The sequence below is a fragment of the Pleurodeles waltl genome, chromosome 2_1 (assembly GCF_031143425.1).
Source record: "Pleurodeles waltl isolate 20211129_DDA chromosome 2_1, aPleWal1.hap1.20221129, whole genome shotgun sequence".
Lineage (NCBI taxonomy): Eukaryota > Metazoa > Chordata > Amphibia > Caudata > Salamandridae > Pleurodeles > Pleurodeles waltl.
The window spans coordinates 102730950-102756535 of record NC_090438.1 but is presented as its reverse complement, the minus strand read 5'-3'; the positions used below and the strand labels follow the sequence as shown (position 1 = coordinate 102756535).

The 25586-nt window shown below is 43.3% G+C and overlaps 1 protein-coding gene across 4 annotated transcripts in view; it reads left to right on the top strand.

Moving 5' to 3' along the window:
* Nucleotides 1–25586, top strand: part of RLIM (ring finger protein, LIM domain interacting) — a 98000-nt gene that overhangs the window by 50064 nt on the left and 22350 nt on the right. For all 4 annotated transcript variants that reach the window (XM_069210897.1, XM_069210913.1, XM_069210905.1 and 1 more), the window contains one exon: nt 7410–7493. In XM_069210897.1, coding sequence (XP_069066998.1) covers nt 7410–7493 — 84 coding nt within the window. The remainder of the gene's footprint in view (nt 1–7409; nt 7494–25586) is intronic.

Genomic DNA, 25586 nt, shown 5'->3' with positions numbered 1-25586 from the left:
GGCCGTCGCCACCTGAAGACAGTACATCCTACACGCAGGTGGTCTCAAGGGCAGCTGCTTTTCATAACGTCACCTTGCATGCAGAACCAATTGAGGATGACTTTTTGTTTAATACACTATCCTCCACTCATAGCCAATACCAAAGCTTACCTATGCTCCCGGGAATGCTAAAACATTCCAAACAAATATTTCAGGATCCTGTAAAAGGCAGAGCCATAACTCCAAGGGTGGAGAAGAAGTACAAGCCACCGCCAACAGACCCTGTTTATATTATGCAGCAATTAAAACCAGGCTCTGTGGTTGTCGGGGCAGCTCGCAAGAGAGCAAACTCTCATACCTCGGGAGACGCACCACCTCCAGACAAGGAGAGTCGCAAATTCGATGCTGCGGGTAAAAGGGTTGCAGCACAAGCAGCAAACCAATGGCGCATTGCCAACTCACAAGCACTTTTGGCAAGATACGACAGAGCTCATTGGGACGAAATGCAGCATTTCATAGAACACTTACCCAAAGAGTTCCAGAAAAGGGCAAAACAAGTGGTGGAAGAAGGACAAAGTATCTCCAATAATCAGATACGGTTAGCAATGGATGCAGCAGATACGGCTGAAAGGACAGTAAATACTGCAATAACGATAAGGAGACACGCATGGTTGCCTACGCCAGGGTTCAAGCCGGAAATACAACAAGCCGTGCTGAATATGCCCTTTAATGAACAGCAGTTGTTTGGGCCGGAAGTAGACACTGCTATTGGGGAAACTCAAAAAAGATACTGATACGGCAAAAGCCATGGGCGCACTCTACTCCCCACAGAGCAGAGGCACATTTCGCAAAACACAATTTAGGGGAGGGTTTCGAGGTCAACCTACAGAGGCCACAACCTCGCAAGCAACGCCCACTTATCAAAGCCAATATCAGCGGGGAAGTTTTCGGGGGCAATATAGAGGGGGACAATTCCAAAAGAATAGAGGGAAGTTCCAAAGCCCCAAAACTCCTCAAAACAAACAGTGACTTCCAAGTCATACATCCCCCAACACAACATCTGTGGGGGGGGGGGAGACTAAGCAAATTTTACAAACATTGGGAGGCGATAACAACAGACACTTGGGTACTGGCAATTATCCAGCATGGTTATTGCATAGAATTTCTCAAATTCCCTCCAAACGTCCCACCGAAAACACACTATGTCAAAACAACACATGGATCTTCTAGGACTAGAAGTTCAGGCATTGCTACAGAAAGAAGCAATAGAATTAGTAGCAAAGGAACAGGAGTTTACTCCCTGTACTTTCTCATACCCAAAAAAGACAAGAGTCTGAGACCTATATTAGATCTCAGAACATTAAATACCTACATCAAATCAGATCACTTTCACATGGTGACATTACAGGACGTAATCCCACTGCTCAAACAACAAGACTACATGACGACACTAGACCTAAAGGATGCATTTTTCCATATACCGATACATCCTTCACACAGAAAGTACTTAAGGTTTGTATTCCAAGGGGTACATTACCAATTCAAGGTGTTGCCATTCGGAATAACAACTGCGCCAAGAGTTTTTACAAAATGCCTGGTAGTCATAGCTGCACATATCAGAAGGCAGCAAATACATGTGTTCCCGTACCTAGACGATTGGTTAATCAAAACCAACACGCTAGAACGGTGTTTACAACACACAGTATGTCATAGAAACCCTCCACAAACTAGGTTTCTCAATCAACTACACAAAGTCACACCTTCTGCCGTGTCAAACACAGCAATACTTAGGGGCGACAATCAACACAGCAAAAGGGATTGCCACTCCAAGCCCACAAAGGGTTCAGGCATTTCACAATGTAATACAGGCCATGTATCCAAAACAAAAAATACAAGTCAAAATGGTGATGAAACTCCTAGGCATGATGTCCTCGTGCATAGCCATTGTCCCAAACGCAAGGTTGCACATGCAGCCCTTACAACAGTGCCTAGCATCACAACAGTCAACTTCTAGATCTGGTGTTGGTAGACCGCCAAACATACACCTCGCTTCTATGGTGGAACAGTATAAATTTAAACCAAGGGCGGTCTTTCCAAGACCCAGTGCCACAATATGTAATAACAGATGCCTCCATGATAGGGTGGGGAGCACACCTCAATCAACACAGCATCCAGGTACAATGGGACACTCTGCAAAAACAGTTTCACATAAATCACTTAGAACTATTGACAGTATTTCTAGCGCTGAAAGCATTTCAACCCATAATAAGCCACAAACACATTCTTGTCAAAACAGACAACATGACAACAATGTATTACCTAAACAAACAAGAAGGGACACACTCAACACAGTTGTCTCCTGGCACAGAGAATATGGCATTGGGCGATCCACAACCACATTCGCCTAATAGCACAATTTATTCCAGGAATTCAGAATCAGTTAGCAGACAATCTCTCTCGGGATCACCAACAGATCCACGAATGGGAGATTCACCCCCAAATACTGAACACTTACTTCCAGAGTTGGGGAACACCACAAATAGATCTATTTGCAGCAAAGGAAAACGCAAAATGCTGAAACTTCGCATCCAGGTACCCACAAGATCAGTCTCAGGGCAATGCGTTATGGATGAGTTGGTCCGGGATATTTGCTTACGCTTTTCCCCCCTCTCCCACTCCTTCCATATCTGGTAAACAAGTTGAGTCAAAACGAACTCAAACTCCTACTAATAGCGCCAACATGGGCAAGACAACCTTGGTACACAACACTACTAGACCTCTCAGTAGTGCCTCATGTCAAACTACCAAACATACCAGATCTGTTAACGCAACACAAACAGATCAGACACCCAAATCCAGCATCGCTGAATCTAGCAATTTGGCTCCTGAAGTCCTAGAGTTCGGACACTTAGACCTTAAACAGGAATGTATGGAAGTCATAAAACAAGCTAGAAAACCTACCACTAGACATTGCTATGCAAATAAGTGGAAAAGATTTGTTTATTACTGCCGTAATAATCAAATTCAACCCTTACACGCATCTGCCAAAGACATCGTAAGATACTTACTACATTTGCGAAAGTCAAAGCTAGCTTTTTCTTCCATTAAGATACATCTTACCGCAATTTCAGCTTACCTGCAAATTACGCACTCAACTTCACTATTTAGGATACCAGTCATAAAAGCGTTTATGGAAGGCCTAAAGAGAATTATACCACCAAGAACACCACCAGTTCCTTCATGGAACCTCAACATTGTCTTAACACGACTCATGGGTCCACCTTTTGAGCCCATGCACTCTTGTGAAATGCAGTACTTAACATGGAAAGTTGAATTTTTAATTGCCATCACATCTCTAAGAAGAGTAAGTGAGATTCAAGCATTTACCATACAAGAACCATTTATTCAAATACACAAGCATAAAGTAGTTCTACGGACAAATCCTAAATTTTTACCAAAAGTCATATCACCGTTCCACTTGAATCAAACAGTAGAATTACCAGTGTTCTTCCCACAGCCAGATTCTGTAGCTGAAAGAGCACTACATACATTAGACATCAAAAGAGCGTTAATGTACTACATTGACAGAACAAAACTAATTCGAAAAACAAAACAACTATTTATTGCTTTCCAAAAACCTCATACAGGAAATCCAATTTCTAAACCAGGCATTGCTAGATGGATAGTTAAGTGCATTCAAACCTGTTATCTTAAAGCAAAAATAGAACTGCCTATTACACCAAAGGCACACTCAACTAGAAAGAAAGGCGCTACCATGGCCTTTCTAGGAAATATTCCAATGACCGAAATATGTAAGGCAGCTACATGGTCTACGCCTCATACATTTACCAAACACTACTGTGTAGATGTGTTAATGGCTCAACAAGCCACAGTAGGTCAAGCAGTACTACGAACATTGTTTCAAACAACTTCAACTCCTACAGGCTGAACCACTGCTTTTGGGGAGATAACTGCTTACTAGTCTATGCACAGCATGTGTATCTACAGCTACACATGCCATCGAACGGAAAATGTCACTTACCTAGTGTACATCTGTTCGTGGCATTACTCGCTGCACATTCACATGCGCCCACCCGCCTCCCCAGGAGCCTGTAGCCGTTTAGAAGTTGATCTTGAACATTTGTAAATTTGTAAATATATTACTTTAAACTACATTATGTACATACGTATTCACTCCATTGCATGGGTACTATTACAAGCATACACCACTCCTACCTCACCCTCTGCGGGGAAAACAATCTAAGATGGAGTCGACGCCCATGCGCAATGGAGCCGATCTCGAGACTCAAAGACTTCTTCAAAGAAAAACATCTTGTAACACTCAGAGCCCAACACCAGATGGCGGGATGTGCACAGCATGTGAATCTGCAGCGACTAATGCCACGAACAGATGTACACTGGGTAAGTGACATTTTCCATATATATATATATAATCTCTCCAGGCACTTTGCAAATTTTGCTGTGGACAAATGTTTATCTGCAATAATTATACAAAAGTCACTCATGCAAAAAACCAATATAATATAAATAAATGAACTTATAAAAAAAAAGTAATGTATCCGTATAACTACAGTACAATATAGATGACCAAAAAAAAAAACAAAGGGGGAGACCTATTGGCTTTGCCAATGCTTGTTCGAATGTCACTCCTATGGTAGGCCCGAAGTCAGAGTGCTGCATAGTTAAAAGTAGACAATTCGTTAGAGTTGGTCCCAGTAGTAAAAATTCTGAATTGTAGTTTTACTGTAGAAATGCTGGGAGCCCAGTTGGCAGGTGCAGGATTACATGCTTTCAACTCAACTATGCTAACTTCTAAATGGGACTACTATGGTTGGTATACTTTTAGGTGTCAAAAGAATCATTGCATTACACCCAACTTAATACCCAGTTGAATGTAATGTAACTTTTGAGTGAAAGGCAACTTCAGAATGCTGCTATCGTGTTGCCCACGTTTTCCAGTTGCAACTCGCAGATGCTGTCGACTTGTGGATGGTTTCTGGGGAAGGACTCAATAGAGGTATGCCACTTCTGAAAGACAAATGGTGAACACATTTGAGAAGGGCTGTTATTTTGTCCTGGTAGGTAGGTTGCATTTGGGGGCAGAGAGTGTAAACTGTTGTCACATCAGGTTTTCTGTGGGCATGTAGCTCTGGGAAGCCACACCTCCTAGGGTTGGCTGCTAAGCTTGTCACACTGTTGGAAGGGTGGGCAGAATGTTGAGCTTCGGCATTGCTAGATGCTATGCTTTGCATAACATCAGGCGGTGGGTACCTGCTAGTCCATTGGATAGTAGTCACTGCATCACTCGAGGGCTAATTGTGGGCATAAAAGTAGCATCCAGACCACAGATCACGTCTGCACTTTAGAATGGATCAAAGGAGGTCTGCACTGCTATTCCTGGACCTGGCAAAGAAAGACTGGACTGCTCATGGGCTAGCAAAGAGAACTGTGCTTGCGGTGCCCTGCTCAAGGAAAGGTCGTCCTGAGCCCTAGACAGAAGAGGTGAACTCCAAGAGTCAGTTGACTTCTTGTTACAGCTCCAGGGCCATAAAAGCTGAATTAGCCACCTTGGCAGAGTTGGTAGCCACCTATGTTTGTTCCTCACAGGGGACAGTCATCAAAGAGCAATTCCGTCACTGAAAGCTGACTAACTGCAGTTGAAGGGAGCCACTGGTTTTGCTGTGACCAGAGGCATTAGGACCACTGCATTGATGCATATATTGATTCACCCATATAGCCTGGATCTCGACAGAGACTGCTTTTGACTGCAAGGTAAGCATCCGGCTAAGCCTTACTGGTCCCTTTCACTTGCTCCCTGCTAGTTTTGGTTGCCCAAAGGGGGCTTGAGTACCTGAATAGTTTTCAAAAGCTTTTAAACTAACTGCGGTACTTGTTTGTATTTCGAGTGAAAAGAAGTTATTTACATTTTGTTTAATTTATATCTTTTGAACCCTCCAACAGCTTTTGCTAATCTTGGTTTCTAAAAGTTTGGTGGTGGATTTATTTTGTGTTGTTTCTTTCTTTAGTTGTTTTTGATACTTCGAAGTGCTTTAAGCTTGTTCCTTTGTCAAAGCCTGTCTGCTCTAAGCCACCGTTGAGCTAAGGTTTTACAAACAAGCCTGACTTGACCCAAGAATGGCTATGAGTCTACTACACAGTTCGATCTCACAACGGTGCCATGTAATAAAGCACACTTACTCATGGTTGGGCATTCCATATAGAGTGCTCATTCATGAGGGGGCTTGACATGCTGAATTGCACCTGTTGAGTTTATTGCTTTCCAAAGTCAGTTCTGCACACTTAATAGATCCTCCTTTGTGTCACATAATATGATAGCGGCATGAAGATGTTCTAGTCAGCAAAAGTGTATTCTGCGATTGAGGTGTGCCAGTATAAAGTTAATATTTGCTTTCACTTGGAGCCCGGAGCATAATACTTACCGGGTTTTTATTTTTTTTATACCAGTGAAGTTATGCTCTGCTCTTAGAGGAATGATTATGGATGTAGACATTTCAGCTTGAATTGACTTTTCGTAGGCTATTTTCAATGAAACCAAGCCCTTTGCAACTTGTTAAATAATTGATCTGAAGAAAGGACAAAGTGGCTCGATGTTACTTGATCAAAGCAACAAGCCATTGTTTGTTGAAAGTCTGTCCACTAGCCTTATGATTTAACTTCATTAGTCACCTATCTATAGTTTGAGGTCAGTTTTTGTAAAGTTTTGTGCCTTATAAAACTATATTCTCTTATCGCTGTATGCCATTTTGAGATTGTTTTTTATCTAGTTTATTTTAGAGATAATGTGCCTCTTTTAGTAGATAGGCATCTTTGACAGTAATCGTCTTGTAGACAAGTCATCTGCCTAATTATGTATTGTCCACACTTACCTGCTCAAGCAGGATTCTCAGTCTTTCCACATAGACGTTAAAATGAGTGCGTGGATCGATTTCAGTTTAACACCCCATGTAACTGGCTCCAGAGTGTCTCCTATTTTTACTGATGTAATATTTATATTGATGTTGAGTGGCCATTTCAGCTAAGTGAGAATTGGTACATGGTGTTGCATTGTTTTCTGCAAAAGAAATATTGATCAACATAAGTCGGATTAGGAGGGTTTTTAAAAAGTAAATCATTTGCTATGGTCCCCTTCCTAAACATTTTGTTCACTCAAAGCTGCCTATGTACATTAACATCTTTTTTTTCCTAGTTGAGAGAATCTTTTATCCAATAACATATGAAAAATATAAATTACAATAAATGTATTCTTAAGAAAATAAAACCTGATGTAAATATTGTCACGTGTCACCTTGCAAATATGATGAGTATTCACGCTTTGCGGCATAACTGCGAAGTCTAAATAAAAATAGCATTTTTGATGTTGTATAAAGCTTTAAAACTCTTTATTAAAGGTGAAATAACAGAAGAGGAGTTACTGAGAAGATTGCAGCGAGTCAAGGAGGGCCCTCCACCACAAACCAATGACGAGAACAGAGGTATATACTACATTTTTCTCCAAACAAGTATACTACTGCCATTCAGTCCAAATCCAGAAAAGAATGTGGTTTCTGGAGTGCTACATTGATTTGGAAGCGTAGTAACTGATGTATACACTTCTGGTGTGTGCTGGAATTATAGGATTTCATTGTTTAATGCGGAACTGTTTTATTGTGTAGTGACCAAGTTAGCATTGAGTCTTTGCTCGATGGAATACAAGTATTCACTGAAGTCTAACCTTTTTCACTTCCTGACCCCAACACAGGGCTTCGGTGAAGTTTCCTGAAGTTGCATTTGTACATGGAGTGTGGCAAACAGAACAAAAGGACAGCATCTAATTGTTGCTACAGTTTACAACAGAAGTGGGCCCTATTAAATGTTGTGTTTGCAAAGATCCCACCCTTCTTCCTTTACAACACTTATTTCTGACAAATCACAAAAAACTTGCTGCAAAGCTAGAACAAAATTTTGAGAATATGTAAGATTTTAGACTTCTGGACCCCGGAATACCTTCAGCATATATTTAGATTTGATGAAAATGTCTTTATAGTGGTCATCACTGCAATCATTTTCTTTATAGTCGCAGTGGAAAAATGGGCCTTTTTTTATTTTTTATTTAATTTGAATTTTTTTTTATCTGCAACACTTTGTCATAGAAAAAGGCTATCCTTGACGTAGGCAGCATAGGGGAAAAAACAGCCTGCCAGGCTAACACCGAAAGCTTGAAATTATGGCCTATACGTTTAAGGACTCTAGAGGGACCCCTTACCACAATGCACTGCAGTGACCGTTTGAGAGTAGCAAAACTGCGATTGTGTGTTTTTTTTTTTTTTTTTTTTGCTTTCTTTTTTTTCCTGTGGTTTGAAATCGTTTTTACTTGATGTTTTGTCGTCTGTTTTATCAAGTAAAACAATTTTATCTGTTTTTCCTCTTTGCTGAAGAGAATTTTTTAGTCAAAATGCCAGTTCTGGTCACAAAGGGCACATCCTGTGGCAGGAAGAAAGTGTCTTCAGGTGCCCATAAAGTGTGTGTGGTGTTTTTATCCCCTCAGCACATCACTAAGTGCTGTGACACCATTTGTTTAATAAAAATAAAACAACTCAAAGAATCCTCAGGTGGATAGAACATCAGGTTGCATGGCTGGATTGAAGACAGGAGGGCAGACTAGGAGGAGAATTGAGGGATAGAATGTAGAGATCTTCACCACATCTGTTTCCTCAGAAAAAAGGAGGTATGGACTCTCTCTCAAAAAGAGGTCTGATTCCAAGAGATCTGCCTCTTGACACTACCACCATTCCCATTGACACCATGCTTCAACGTTGGTCATCGCTGTCGAAAGGTTTGGCACCATCCTGCCCCCTTTTGAGACAAGGTTCAACGTTGATGGGACTCCACCACCATCACTGTTCGTCAAGATCGGCGGCGGGGGCCCACCTCAATGCTGAAGATCTCCATGGTGCCCCCACACAGTCTCGATTGACGTTAAAATCCCATTGATCGCCATCAAAATCTTACCATTTGTCGTCTGGCACAACAACGCCTATGCCAGATTCCCACTTGACGTTGAAGAGACATGTCACCGCTGACCACACCTAAATGACCTTATATGGTGCCAGTGACACCTCTATCAATGTCAAGATTTTATGAGGAAATTTCTTTGTCCTCATCTCACTGGTCAGGCTCTTCGCAAGCAACGGTCAGACCCTCCATCACCCGAAGAAGTCGTAAAACTACCACCAGTGCATCCCGAGGACCCTTTTACAGGTTCATTTACAACTAAATCGGTCTCCGGTAAGACAATGCACCTGAGTAACCTCTGTCCCCATTTGGGAAATGGAAGGTGTCATTTCCAGTAAAACTGCCACATCCAAGATCTGTATCACCTAGGACAAGGACTCCATCTTCAAGATCACAGGGTTCTACAACCACCTCTTATACTCCTACTTCTCCAGCGCAGTCTCTATCAAGATGCCCTAGTAAGGCTGTAATCAGATATCCAGATGGATACCCCTCAGCTGTCTATGTTGGTAATATGTGAGACTCTCCAACCCAGCGCTTCTACTTGACCTCTTCTTCGAATGCTGCCAGGACTCATGGAGATAGCCCAAAAAACTTCTTAACTCCAGCCACAGTTAAAGCCACAACTCTGAGACAACTTAATTATAGACCTCCGCAACATTATCTGGAGCTCCTCAGTCCCACCCAAAACCAGATTCAGTTATTGTGGTGGCAGTGAGGAGGCCATCATCTGCTCTGGAAACAGCCCCACTGAACCAAGAGAGCATGAGGATGGATGCCATCGGGAACAGCTGCCACACGTCTATGCAATGCTAATTCAGCAACCTTATTATGAAGATACTATTGGGAAACTTGGGAGGTTATGAAATCATTCAGGAACGATCTACCTACCCATCATCAGCATGGTTATCTAGAGATGGTTAAAGAGGGCTTTTTTATTTCCTATTAATCCATTAGCGCTGCGGTGAATTCGGTAGAACTATCTGCCACTGAGTTCTTGAGGAATTTCACTTTGACGCATGTCTTGATTAAGAATCATCTTTGATACCTTATGTGCGATTTAAAAATTGCCAATTTGCTGTTCTCTGGATCCTCCCTCTTCAGTCAACACGCAGAGGAGCCACATTCCGCCCATGGCAGAACAGGGTCAAGCCTGATTTGCATATGGCTGAGTCCAAACTGTAATGGCATTCCGTCCATCTGTTCTTTTTGCATTTGTCGCCCTAAGCGGGAAGGGTATGCCCCAACATGGGACCTGTGCTTGCTATGCCACCAGATTCAAGCTAGCCGGCTGAAGATGGGTGGTATCCCGAAACTGGTCTCGGGATTCTTGTTTCGGGTCTATGGAGGACTTTTCTTGCCACAAATTGAAAATGAAAAGTAAAACATTAGTTGACATAAGCCGTTTCAAAGCGCCATGGCCGCCATAAGCATGCACGCGGAGAGAGACAAAAGGAAAAAGGTTCGCTCAGTCAAAAGTATCTGCAATCAGGCAATTATCCATGTAATGGGGCAGTCTCCAAGATGGTAACAAACCCGCCCCAAGGTGGGATAAACGTAAAACATTTACCAATGATGATAAAGGGTTTTTGAAAGGCAAGTGTACGAGCAAGTGAAAGTAATGGGCACGAAGTGGGGTGGCTAAAATCCCACAAGACTTGCAACAGGTCTAACTAAGCGCTTGTGCGCTTGACCTTACAAGGACTTTTAAGCAGGTTAAACCCATAGACCGGTGTGCCTCTTATCATAGAGCTCAAACTGCAAGATGGCTGTACCGATATCAGCAACCAAGGCAAACTCAAAGACCATTCCAAAACAGGTACCCGAGGAAACTATCTCATCCACTTAAGCCCTCCCAGAACAAAGGCAAGAATTCAGTCGAAGTAATGAGAAGTGTACACCCTCCTTCTTTGTTAATCAAACTTGTGTGTATGGTGGTGGGGGGGGGGGTGCAATTTCTCCCATAAGAGAGGAGAAAGAGAACGACAGACAAATGGGAAGTAAACACCATTCAGCGTGGTTGTGCTCTTCGCTTTACAGATACTCCACCTTCAGTCCCTCCACCCACGTTACGATAACCCATTTGGATGAACATGAGACATCTATTTTATTTTTTATTTTTTTTTATTGCAGAAGAAGGCTATAGAGAAAGTTTCTCAACATCCAAGGAATTTCGGGGTATACTCAAGATATTTCCTAGTCCACCAAAAAAACTAAACCCAAACAGCTGCAGCCCATACTAGATCTCAGATTGCTCAACAAATTCATAAAGATTTCTTTTTTTTTAATGTTAGCTTGTAAAGAAATGGCTCCCTGTTGCAGTTACCCCCCCACTTTTTGCCTGATACTGATGCTGACTTGACTGAGAAGTGTGCTGGGACCCTGCTAACCAGGCCCCAGCACCAGTGTTCTTTCACCTAAAATGTACCGTTGTTTCCACAATTGGCACAACCCTGGCACCCAGGTAAGTCCCTTGTAACTGGTACCCCTGGTACCAAGGGCCCTGATGCCAGGGAAGGTCTCTAAGGGCTGCAGCATTTCTTATGCCACCCTAGGGACCCTTCACTCAGCACAGACACACTGCTTGCCAGCTTGTGTGTGCTGGTGGGGAGAAAAAGACTAAGTCGACATGGCACTCCCCTCAGGGTGCCATGCCAACCTCACACTGCCTATGGCATAGGTAAGTCACCCCTTTAACAGGCCTTGCAGCCCTAAGGCAGGGTGCACTATACCACAGGTGAGGGCATAGGTGCATGAGCACTATGCCCCTACAGTGTCTAAGCAAAACCTTAGACATTGTAAGTGCAGGGTAGCCATAAGAGTATATGGCCTGGGAGTCTGTCAAAAACGAACTCCACAGCTCCATAATGGCTACACTGAATACTTTGAAGTTTAGTATCAAACTTCTCAGAATAATAAACCCACACTGATGCCAGTGTTGGATTTAGTAAAAAAAATGCACACAGAGGGCATCTTAGAGATGCCCCCTGTATTTTACCCAATTGTTCAGTGCAGGACTGACTGGTCTCTGCCAGCCTGCTGCTGAGAGACAAGTTTCTGACCCCATGCGGTGAGAGCCTTTGTGCTCTCTGAGGACAGAAACAAAGCCTGCTCTGGGTGGAGGTGCTTCACACCTCCCCCCTGCAGGAACTGTAACACCTAGCAGTGACCTTCAAAGGCTCAAGCTTCGTGTTACAATGCCCCAGGGCACGCCAGCTACTGGAGATGCCTGCCCCCTGGACCCATCCCCCACTTTTGGCGGCAAGTCCAGGAGAGATAATGAGAATAACAAGGAGGAGTCACTGGCCAGTCAGGACAGCCCCTAAGGTGTCCTGAGGTGACTCTGACTTTTAGAAATCCTCCATCTTGTAGAAGGAGGATTCCCCCAATAGGAATAGGGATGTGCCCCCCTCCCCTCAGGGAGGAGGCACAAAGAGGGTGTACCCACCCTCAAGGACAGTAGCCATTGGCTACTGCCCTACCAGACCTAAACACACCCCTAAATTCAGTATTTAGGGGCTCCCCAGAACCTAGGAACTCAGTTTCCTGCAACTTACGAAGAAGAGGACTGCTGAGCTGAAAAACCCCTGCAGAGAAGAAGACGACACCAACTGCTTTGGCCCCAGCCCTACCGGCTTGTCTCCCTCCTTCAGAAGAAACCTGCTCCAGCAACGCTTTCCCCAGGACCAGCGACCTCTCAATCCTCAGAGGACTGCTCTTCCAAAAGACCAAGAAACTCCAGAGGACAGCGGCCCTGTTCAACAAAGACTGCAACTTTGTTTCCAGAGGAGCAGATTTAAAGACCCCTGCAATCCCCGCAAGAAGCGTGAGACTTGCAAAACTGCACCCGGCGACCCCGACTCGACTGGTGAAGAAACAACGCTACAGGGAGGACCCCCCAGGCGACTCAAAGACTGAGTAACCAAAGTTGTCCCCCCTGAGCCCTCACAGCGACGCCTGCAGAGGGAATCCCGAGGCTCCCCCTGACCGCGACTGTCTGATTCCCAGATCCCGACGCCTGGAAAAGACCCTGCACCTGCAGCCCCCAGGACCTGAAGGATCGGAACTTCAGTGCAGGAGTGACCCCCAGGAGGCCCTCTCCCTTGCCCAGGTGGTGGCTACCCCGAGGAGCCCCCCCCCTTGCCTGCCTGCACCACTGAAGAGACCCCTTGGTCTCCCATTGATTCCTATTACAAACCCAACGCTTGTTTGCACACTGCACCCGGCCGCCCCCGCGCTGCTGAGGGTGTACTTTCTGTGTGGACTTGTGTCCCCCCCGGTGCCCTACAAAACCCCCATGGTCTGCCCTTCGAAGATGCGGGTACTTACCTGCTGGCAGACTGGAACCGGGGCACCCCTTTCTCCATTGAAGCCTATGTGTTTTGGGCACCACTTTGAACTCTGCACCTGACCGGCCCTGAGCTGCTGGTGTGGTGACTTTGGGGTTGCTCTGAACCCCCAACGGTGGGCTACCTTGGACCCCAATTTGAACCCCGTAGGTGGTTTACTTGCCTGCAAGAACTAACAATAACTTACCTCCCCCAGGAACTGTTGAAAAGTGTCCACTTTTGAAATAGCTATGTGTTTTATGTAAAAAGTATATATGCTATTGTGATTATTCAAAGTTCCTAAAGTACTTACCTGCAATACCTTTCAAATTGGATATTACATGTAGAATTTGAACCTGTGGTTCTTAAAATAAACTAAGAAAATATATTTTTCTATAACACAACCTATTGGCCTGTAATTGTCTCTGAGTGTGTGTTCCTCATTTATTGCCTGTGTGTATGTACAACAAATGCTTAACACTACTCCTTTGATAAGCCTACTGCTCAGCCACACTACCACAAAATAGAGCATTAGTATTATCTCTTTTTGCCACTATCTTACCTCTAAGGGGAACCCTTGGACTCTGTGCATGCTATTCCTTACTTTGAAATAGCACATACAGAGCCAACTTCCTACATTGGTGGCAGCGGTGGGATACAAGACTTTGCATTTGCTGGACTACTCAGCCAATACCTGATCACACGACAAATTCCAAAAATTGTAATTAGAAATTGATTTTTTTCAATTTGAGCTATTTTTCTACATTTGTAAAAGTCCTGCTAGGGCCTTGTGTTAGTCCCTGTTAGCATTTCTTTTAGAGTTTAAAAGTTTTGTGAAAGTTTGAATTAGATTCTAGAACTAGTTTTAGATTCTTAAAGTATTCCAACTTTTAGAAACATAATGCCTGGTGCAGATGTGAATGTGGAGGAACTCGACCTCACACCTTACCTCCATCTTAAGATGAGGGAGCTAAGGTCACTCTGCAAAATAAAGAAAATCACAATTGGCTTAAGACCCTCCAAACAACAGCTCCAGGAGCTTTTGGCAGAGTTTGAAAAAGCCAACCCCTATGAGGATGACAACCCAGAGGATGATGTTAGTGACATGGAGGAGAATTCCCACCTTCCATTCCTAACTAGGGAACCCAGGGACCCTCAATCCCTGATTCCAACTGTGATAGTCAGAGATGCTGCTTCTCTCACAAGAGGGGCCAGCACCTCTGAAATCACTGAGGATAGCCTCAGTGAAGAGGACCTCCTGCTAGCCAGGATGGCCAAAAGATTGGCTTTGGAAAGACAGATCCTAGCCATAGAAATAGAAAGACAAGAGATGGGCCTAGGTCCCATCAATGGTGGCAGCAACATAAATAGGTTCAGAGATTCTCCTGACATGTTGAAAATCCGTAAAGGGATTGTAACTAAATATGAAGATGGTGATGACATCACCAAATGGTTCACAGCTTTTGAGAGGGCTTGTGTAACCAGAAAAGTAAACAGATCTCACTGGGGTGATCTCCTTTGGGAAATGTTCACTGGAAAGTGTAGGGATAGACTCCTCACACTCTCTGGAAAAGATGCAGAATCCTATGACCTCATGAAGGGTACCCTGATTGAGGGCTTTGGATTCTCCACTGATGAGTATAGAATTAGGTTCAGGGGGGGCTCAAAAATCCTCGAGCCAGACCTGGGTTGATTTTGTTGACTACTCAGTGAAAACACTGGATGGTTGGGTAACTGGAAATGAAGTGCATGACTATGTTGGACTTTATAATTTGTTCTATTCCTTACTTTGAAATAGCACATACAGAGCCAACTTCCTACATAGCTCTTCATCAAATGTTCCCTCGTATAAAGAAGAACGATTTGCTTTGTGCAGTAGACTTCCAGGATTCATACTTGCACATTCCAATAATCCCACGTCTCAGACAATTCTTAGGGTATGTAGTAGGCTCTCATTATCAATACACAGTACTCCCTTTTGGCCTAAAGTCTGCTCCTTGCCCTTTTTCCAAATTCATGGCAGTAGTGCACAATTAAGAAGAAAAGGTGTTTTTGTATAACTGTACAAGGATGACTGGCTGCTAAGAGCAGATTCTATACACAAAGCAAAACAAGTCTATACCACATCTCTTATGGCATTACTAGGTCTGCAGGTCAGTACAGAGAATTCAGTCTCCACACCAGTCTGTCTCTGACTTTTCTGGGCTCAACATTAGACACACTGCAAGAAAGTGTTTCCCTCGGAAGAGAGTGTTATCTATACAACCAATGTGTGCACATCTCAGACCAGACCAATGGTGCGACAAGTAGCGTCTCTGCTGGGGTCAATGGCGGCATTCATTTATATAGTCCCAAACTCATGCCTATATATGAGACCTCTTCAAATGTGCCTGAAAGATCAATGGTTGCAAAACACAGGTCTCTGGGGAAAGCCTGATTCTTCTGACTTCCAATGCTCATTGGCCTCTCATATGGGCAACCAACTCTTGCCATCTCCTGGTGGGAGTTCCCTTCCAGGAACCAATACCAAGTCAAACGATTTGTCTCGGACTCCTCATTGACTGGTTCGGGGTGCCCAAATGAAACATTTGACGGTTCAAGGGCTTTGGTCTCAAAAAGAGACTACCACATCAATTTGTTGGAAGCTAAAGCTGTTCACCCAACTCTCAAAGCCTTCCTCCCAGCTTTTGAATCAAAAGACCTTCTGATCCAGACATATAAAATGTTTTATATAAACAAACCTGGTGGAACATGGTCAAGACAACTTTCCCTTTGAGCTCAACAATTTGGTATTGGTCTCTGGCAAGCGGGCTTACCATCACAGCCTTTCACGTCGTGTCCAGTTTAGAAGCAGATTTTCTCAGTGGTCATTGCAGTGACAGTCACAGATGGGTTCTCAGCAACAAAGTGGTGGAAAATAGCTTCAAAGACTGGGGCACGCCAACATTAGACTTGTTCGCCACCTCCCAAAACAAAAAATGACAAGACGAACACATCCAGGGTTATGGAACCATAGTCTTTAGTCTGTGCCCTTTTGATAAATTGGTCAGTTCCATTTGGGTCTCCTTTTCCACCAATCCCGCTGATTCTGATTAGTACTCCAGAAACTAATCACATCCATCACAAGGATACTGATACTTCTGATTTGAAAGACAGTGGTGTTACACAGATCTTCAGTTATCCATAGCTCAACGCAAATGTCTACCGCTCAGACCAGATATCCTCTCCAAACGCCAGGACAAGATTCTACATCCAACAATCTAGTCATAGAATTTGGCAGCATGACTCCTGAGATCACCCAGTACAGTAATCTGAATCTCCAGACATCTTGCGTGAACATTTCGAAAGAAGTCAGATGTCCATCCACAAGAGCATGCTATGCGTTTAAATGGAAACACTTCTGATTAGGTCGGGATAGAAACTATAATCCCATTACAGTACAGGAGAATATCATCCTACCATTTCTATTGCTTCTAGCCAAATCAGGACTTCGATTCTTCTTGATTAAAGTTAATCTAGCAGCCATCATGGCTATAAGAAAAAGTCTGACACCTCAGTCTTTCCAGATTCCAGTAGTCAAAGATTTCCTTGAAGGACTCAAAGGTTTTTTCACCAACCCAAATACCTTCACACCCTTGGGAACTTAATCTAGTATTGTCAAAGCGAATGGATTCTCCTTTGGAAGCTATCATTAAGGCAACTCTACAGCACTTGTCATGGAAAGCTGCCTTTCTAGTTGCAATCACCTCAGCTTGTAGAGCTGGTGAATTGCAGGCTCTTTCTTCAGTAGAACACTTCACAGTTTGTCCTACGTACGCATCCTTCTTTTTTTTAACCTAAAGTGGGATCAATAGTTTCATACCAGTTAATCTTTCATGCTACCTACCTTCTTTCCAGATCCCACCTCTGCAGCAGAGTTCACTACACTCCCTAGATCTTAAGAGTCCTATGATTTTATTTAGACAGAACAAAATCCATTAGGAACTCTTCTCATTTGTTCATGACTTACTGCTGTATAAAACAAGGTCTAGCAACTTCCAAACAATCCATAACTAGATGGATTGTTTCTTGCCTCTCGTTGTGTTATCACATAACAAACCATTGCCAGACAACCTAATGCTCACTCAGCAGGAGACAAAGCCGTCACCACAGCTTGGATGAGACACGTCCCTATAATGGACATTTATAAGGCAGCTCCTTGGAGGCCGTTAAACATATTCACAAAACACTACTGCCTAGATACTTATACACTAGGTTAGTCTTGATTTGGACAAGAAACATTAAGAAACTTTATTAAATTATCTATCTTGTCCTCTTGGGTCTGAATTATAGGTTTTAAAGATTGGGTCCCAAGTCATTCATTTGCAGACTCACAGGGTGTGATTACTGATGGCCACTTTTGGAGGTTTTCTATTTGCTTGCTATTCTAAGTTTGACTATCGTTGAAGATCCTTCGATGCAGAAGAAGTTACATAACTGTAGCCATAGTTCTGCATCGTAGGACTCTTCATTGAAATCATAAACACCCGTCCCCCTCCCCGGCTGTCAGATAAACTCTATATCCTGTGCCTCACATAAAAAATAAATACTGACAGTCAGGCAAACTCGAGTCCTCACCATATTTTCAAGCTTTCGGTGCTAGCCTAGCAAGCTATTTTAAGCTCTCATGCGGTCTGTCGAGGACAACCTTTTTCTATAGCAATGTGCTGCAGGTAGTAAAAGTACCCCTTTTGCCATTATTTCTACTACACTGCTACAGTAATTCCAGAAAAATACATCGCCGATAGTCTACACTGCAATGAAAATTATTGCAGTGATATATGTTGAAAGTGTTCCGGGGTCCACTAAGGCACCTCGGAATTAGTTTGACTTCAATGAAGATTCCTACAATGCAGAACTATGGCTACAGGTATGCAACTCCTTCTGGGAGTAAGCCCTCAAGCCTAGTCAAAGCACCAGACACCATAGGCCATTTACACGCCTTTTGCGCACCACACACAGTGTCAGTCATTCTTTCAGCCACAGGTGCCACGCAACGTATACAGAACGTATTGCTTAATTTTAAGGGACATTTATGCTCATAAGCTACAGGACTGGATTATTAATCACACCACCTCAAACCAGTCAAGGACTAACTTGCATGCAAATGCACTACCAGCAAATCTCTACTCACATGCCACCAGACATATTGTAGCCTCCAGAAGCTTCTTGACATAAATGAATAGAAACCTAGACTAAGCTTTTATTACCTGTCAAGTATCTTCGTTCCCCCCCCCCCCCCCCCCCCCCCCAAGTCCTGAGGGATACTATGTGCGTGGCATGTGAACCTTTACTATTGTCTTCCTGTGGCAGCCACATGAGGCTTAGGAAGACATTTCTTACCTGTGCCTTTAGTGCACTTGCTGTGCTAAATCCAGTTTGTGGATGCAAGTTCGAGTGTCAGAGCAGACCTCGAGAAATGTATTCTATCACTCGCTATGGCAAGTTATTATAATTTTTTTTTAAGGTAGAGCTATTTTTAGGACCTCCTCGCCCCTTCTGCCGAGTTGACCATGAACAGGTGCTCTGTTCAGTCAGAAAGTAAGAGCAATAAAGACCCTTTTAAATCTTTTGTCACATTTGCTCTGTGTTGAGAAACAGAGGCCAAAAGTCAGTTTTCCTGACAATCAGTGTACAGAGTTCTGGAATTTTGTAAGGTGATGTGCAACAGATAAATGTTTTCTGAAACCCAATTTTCACAGATTATTAATAGTTTTATCAGTAAAGCTGCACGTTAGTAGTAATGTTTTCGTACATTTCTTGGAAATTCACGGTCTGTAAATGACAGTGTGCTACCACATCATGTTTTAGTAATATATTTATTAAAAGTGAGTGTTTAAACATAAACTAAAACACTCCTGCCTTGATGGCAATGCTGTTAGTAAACCAAGGGGCATATTTATGAGGCCCTTGTGCCACTTTAGCGTTTTTTTTAATTGTTTTTTTGCCAAAAACGCTGCACCATATTTATGTACGCATTAAGCCACTTTGTAAACCCTTTCGCCACGTTATGCCTGCGTCAGACATAATGTATGCAAGGGGGGAGTTCCCCATTAGGAGGCCTAGAAATATGGTGCAGTGGAATCTGAGATTCCCCTGCACCATTTTTGGTGAAATGAGGCTCCCATTGTTTTCAAGGGCCTCCTTTCACTTTGCAGGATTGGAGTCAACATTTTTGGGGCTAATCCTGCAAAGTGGCAAACTAGCGTCAAAGGTTTTGACGCTAGTTCCCTAATGTGTGCCATGGTGTGGTGTATCATAAATATGGAGCACAAATGGTGGCGGGGTGCAAGAATAGTGGCGTACCATGACATGATGCGCCACTTTTCATAAATATGGCCTTAAGAGGCAAGCCATGGATCATTTGTTCCCTATTTGTGGGCTAGATTCTTATTATACATGCAGCAAACATTTTGTCTATTTCATCAAACAAGTTTTTTTTTTTAAAAATGTATGCAGCAGCAGAAATGCTGAGCTCACATATTTGAATGTGCATTCGTATGTGAGTAAATTAAAAGATGAGTCTGTAAACTAATTGCCTAGGATCACACACGCGGGGCGTGAAAATGGCTGAATGGATTTACATGAAATTTGACAGTATTGTTTAGTCCAGGCCAGTTAAGTAGTGTAAGTATTTTGTAGGTTATAAGGGATTTGATCTTGGTGAACTCACTAAATTTTGTTAAATTAATGAGGTATATAGTTATAAATTTATTTTTATTCATATATATTCCCTATCTATTACTACGTAGGTAAAGTGGTAATAGGTATGGGCCCACTACTTACCTATATCTAAGACCCTAACATGGAGCACAGCCAAAGTGTAGTAAAACAGTATGGGTGCTTTTTCATTCTCAAAAACAGCCATTACCCAATTATATACTGGCTTGTTATCGCCTTGTACAGCAGAGTTATAACTGTATAGCATGTCCCTAAATATTTCTAAGACCTACTTGTATTATTGGATTGCTCTACCTTGTCAGTCATGGTGTCTCATCGGCAACGCAATACTTGTGTTATATTTACAAAGGAACGTAAGGCCACCATGCACGGCCTTCTATTGATTGGTAAAAGCGTAAAAGCAAGGCAGCGCACTTCGCTGTTTTGCGTTACCCTGCACACCGTAATCTACATTGCTGCTAAATTTCACATACATCCATATGCCACACTGCTCTACTCTATTTTCACTCCACTCTATTTGATTGGACCCAATTCAAATGTACAGCACTCCACTGTAGACCACTCTACTGTAGGCTTCTTCAGTGTATGCCAGTACAATGTATTCTACCCCACTGCACGCTATTCCAAATGTACACCACTTTCCTCTACCTTATTCCTCTGTATGCCACTCCATTATACCCTACCGGCATCCAGTGGAGTAGCACAGTCCATTCTGTGCTAGTCCATTGGATGCCATGCCACTAAATTTTGTTTCACTCTATCCCACAGTGCACTACTCCACACCACTCTGCTCTGTGCCACTCCATTCTACACTGTTACACTGTACGCAGCTTCAGTCTTTGCACCTCTATTTTATGGTATTACTATACCCCACTTCATGCCACTGTATGCTGTTTCACTACGCCGCCCCACAGTACGATACTCCAGTCCAAACCACTTCATGCCACTCCAGTGTACAGTATTACACTACGCTTTCACACACTATGCTTTTACACTGTACGGCACTCCACGGCACACTTCTTCACTCTCACTCCAGTGTACTCTCCTCCACTCAATATAACTCCACTCTACAAAACTCTACTATTCTATGCCACTCTGCCAGATTCTACTCCACTCTCTTTATACCCTCCACTATCCAAAGTTGAACTCTACTTTGCTTGTGCACTCTGTTTTACAGCACTCTACAACAGTTTCCAACACTGTAAGACACATCACTTTACTCTACTTTATAAGACTCCACTTAAATTGGTGTTCTTGACTGTGCTACGCCACTTCAGTGTATGCCACCTCTGTGCTAGTCCACTATTCCACCCTCTACCACTCCACTGTACAGTATTCCACTATACGCCACAACAGTGTACACCACTCAAACCTACGCTGCTCCATTGTATGACACTCGAACTCCATTCTGTAATAACTCCACCACACTTCATGGCACTCTAATGTTCTGCTTCACTCTATCCTCATTCACGCCTGTCCAACTCTTTGTTCCACTCTATACCTGTACCCTTCACTTTTCTATATGACACCACATTCACTCTACTGTGAGACCCCACTCCAGTTTATAGCAGTTTACTACCTACGCTATGCCAGTACACTCCACTCAATGAATTTCTATCTATGACACACCAATACTGTATTGTATTTTACTCTCCACGGTTACTCCACTGTTAGACTGTACCTCACTCTAGGCTACAGCAATCCACTCTACGTAGCTCCTGTTTCATACTCTACTGTGCTGAGTCTCCACTCGACTACACTGTATGCCGCTCTCCAGCACATTACTTCTACACCTTCACTCCACTGTACTATATGGATAACACTGTACAACACTACTGCACTCTACAATACTCTAGTCCACTATGACGCTGTGCGCAGCTCTTTGTATACTCCTGTGCGCAACATTACTCCACTGTACTGACTGTACTTTACTCAACTTTACACCACTCCACACCATTTTACTCTGTATCAACGTATACCATTCCACTGTAAAATACTGTATGCCACTCTACGAAAATCAACTAGACTGTAGTCTACATCACTATCCAATACTGTACGACGCACTACTGTACTCACGTGACTGTTTGCTACGCCACTCCTACTACACTGCACTCCATGCCACTATAGTCTGACACCACTCCATTCTGACACTACTCCAGTGTACTCCACCATACTACACTACTATGTACCCCGCTCTACGCCACTGTACCCCGCTCAGCGCCACTCCACTTTCTGGCATACTACTCCACTTTATGCAAGTTCACTCTGCAGCATTTGTACTACTCTGCCACTGTACCCTGCCCTTTACTGTACAACTCTGTAGTACACTTTGACACTGGACTCTATGATTTGAACCGTGTTTATAATTTTGAAAAAAATAAAGGGTAAAGCTTGGATATGGTTAGAAAAACATTTCCCTATCCAAACCAAGTTTAAACTACAGACTTAAAACAGTCTAAACTTATAGTTATAACTTCCATTTACAATTCACCCACCACCTTAATTATTATAAGTTGCAGATCTCATTACTCTTTTCAGCTTGTAACCAGACACAAACTATAACTCGCCACTCTAGCGTGCACTGTTTTTCACAAATGATGTTCCATTGTACAAGACTACACTGTATGAGACTCTCCGCCACCCTACTGCACAACACTGAACTATACGTCACTACTTCACTCTATGCCACACTGCTCAATGATGCTCCACTACACCACATGACACTCCATTGTGCAAGACTGTTCTACTGTTCGACACGGCACGTTATGCATTCTCCCTACACAAACCCAACGTAAAATACACAACATAAAAAAAATTTGTTATAGTGCTTCAATTTATAATTTACTCACGACCTTCAAAGACAGAACAGTCTTGCCACCTTTCTCGAAATAATGTATTTCAATACAAATCATGTGAAATTGTAGCATTCATATCAACACATATAACTTCTCAAATGACATTATTTGTCAGGACACAGTGAATGGTAGTGGCGAATTATAGTTAGGGTTGTCTTGTTAGCAAGCTGAGGATAGTGTAACGAGGTCTGCTACTTCTATTAATTTGAAAGTGGTGGATACATTGTAAATGAAAGTTATAACTAACCATAGAGTTTGTAATTTTTGTGTAGTTTAAACTTGGTTTGTTTAGAGAATGTTTTCCTAACTATAATTAATCTTTAAACTTTGGTTTTTTTTGTGTGTGTGTGTGTGTGTGTGTGTGTGTGTGTGTGTGTGTGTGTGTGTGTATATATATATATATATATATATATATATATATATATATATATATATATATATATATATTCAATGGTATGTGTAGCTGCAGATACACATGCTGTGCACTGTTCCTGCCATCTAGTGTTAGGCTCGGAGTGTTACAAGTTGTTTTTCTTCGAAGAAGTCTTTTTGAGTCACAGGCCTGAGTGACCCCTCCCTTTTGGCTCCATTGGGCATCGACTCGATCTTAGATTGTTTTCTTTCCGCCATCGTGTTCGGACGTGTTCCTCATCACTCTGTGATTCGAATTTGGAAAATAGTAAAATCATCAAAAATCCGTCTGTATTGTTGCGTTCGGGAACAAGCTTCTTTCGATACATCGGCACCGACAAGACAACTGTTTCGGCGGCCCTTCGGGGCTTCCGTGCCCAGCCGAGGCCTGGTCGGCCTGACCACACCCGTCGACGATGCCTCATGGACAGCGGGCCAAAAAGTGAGTATGCCTGCCCCGACCCAACCCCAAAGTCAGCCAAAAAAGCAAAAGGCCTCTGGGACGCCACTGCCTGAAGACGATAGCCCTGAGTGCTACCTCCTCAAAGCCATCTCCTCCAGGGGATAGCACCTCCTATTCACAAGTCCTGGCCAGAGCTGCAACATTCCATAATGTCACTATGCACTCTGAACCATTGGAGGATGACTTTCTTTTCAATACCCTGGCGTCCACGCATGCGTCTCATCAAAGCTTGCTTATGCTACCAGGCATGCTTAAGCATGAACAAGTCTTTCAAGAGCCGGTCAAAGGAAGAGCCATCACACCACGGGTGGAAAAAAAAGTACAAACCACCCCCGTCGTACCCTGTGTTTATTACACAGCAGCTCCCTCCGGACTCTGTAGTGTTGGGGCTGCAAGGAAACGTGCAAACTCGCAATCATCAGGGGATGCACCACCTCCTGATAAAGAAAGCCACAAGTTTGACGCAGCGGGTTAGAGTGCCGTCACAAGCTGCCAACCAATGGCGTATTGCTAATTCACAGGCCCTCCTCGCCTGTTACGACCAAGCCCACTGGGATGAAATGAATGATATCATTCAGCATCTACCGAAAGAATATCAGAAATGGCTCAACAGGTGGTTGAGTAAGGAAAAGCCATCTCCAACCACCAGATCCGTTCGGCACTGGACTCAGCTGACCCCGCCGCAAGAACTGTAAACACGGCAGTCACAACCAGGAGACATGCTTGGCTACGAAGTTCAGGATTCAAACCTGAAATACAGCAGGCAGTATTAAACATTCTGTATTAACCAGCAGCAACTATTTGGTCCGGAGGTGGACACGGCCATCGAAAAAATGAAGGACACAGACACTGCCAAAGCCATGGGAGCGCTCTACTCTTCCCAGTATAGGGGGACATTTAGAAAGCCACAATTTAGGGGAGGTTTTAAACAGCAATCCTCAGAGGCATCCACCTCTCAAGCAAAACCCACCTATCAGTCCCAGTACCAGAGAGGGGGGGGTTTTGTGGTTCATTCGGGGACAATTCCCAAGATCAAGGGGAAAGTTTCAGCCTACCAAGCAGACCCCCAGTAACAAACAGTGACTTCAATGTCACACTTCCCCAACACACATCACCAGTAGGGGGAAGATTAACACAATACCACAAACATTGGACAGACATAACCACGGACACATGGGTTCTATCAATTATCCAACATGGTTACTGCATAGATTTCACACATTTCCCTCCATATGTTCCCCCAAGAGCGCACAAACTGTCGGCACAACATCTAGACCTGCTACAAATAGAGGTACAAGCACTATTAAATCAAGCCATAGAAATAGTACCTCACCACCAAAAATGAACAGGTGTTTATTCCCTATATTTCCTTATTCCCAAAAAAGACAAAACACTAAGACCTATTTTAGATCTCAGGACATTAAACCTCTTCATCAAATCAGAACATTTCCACATGGTCATGCTACAAGATGTAGTTCCCGTACTAAAACATGGAGAATACATGGCAACACTGGATCTAAAAGATGCGTATTTCCATATACCCATCCATCCATCTCACAGGAAATACCTCAGATTTGACATACAGGGCAAACATTACCAATTCAAGGTACTGCCCTTTGGGATAACAGCGCCCAGGGTATTTACAAAATGCCTCGCTGTAGTAGCAGCTCATATAAGGAGACATCACATGCATGTATTCCCATATCTCGACGATTGGCTAATAAAAGCCAACACTCAACACCGGTGTCAAAATCACACGCAATATGTAATCGATACCCTACACAAACTAGGTTATTC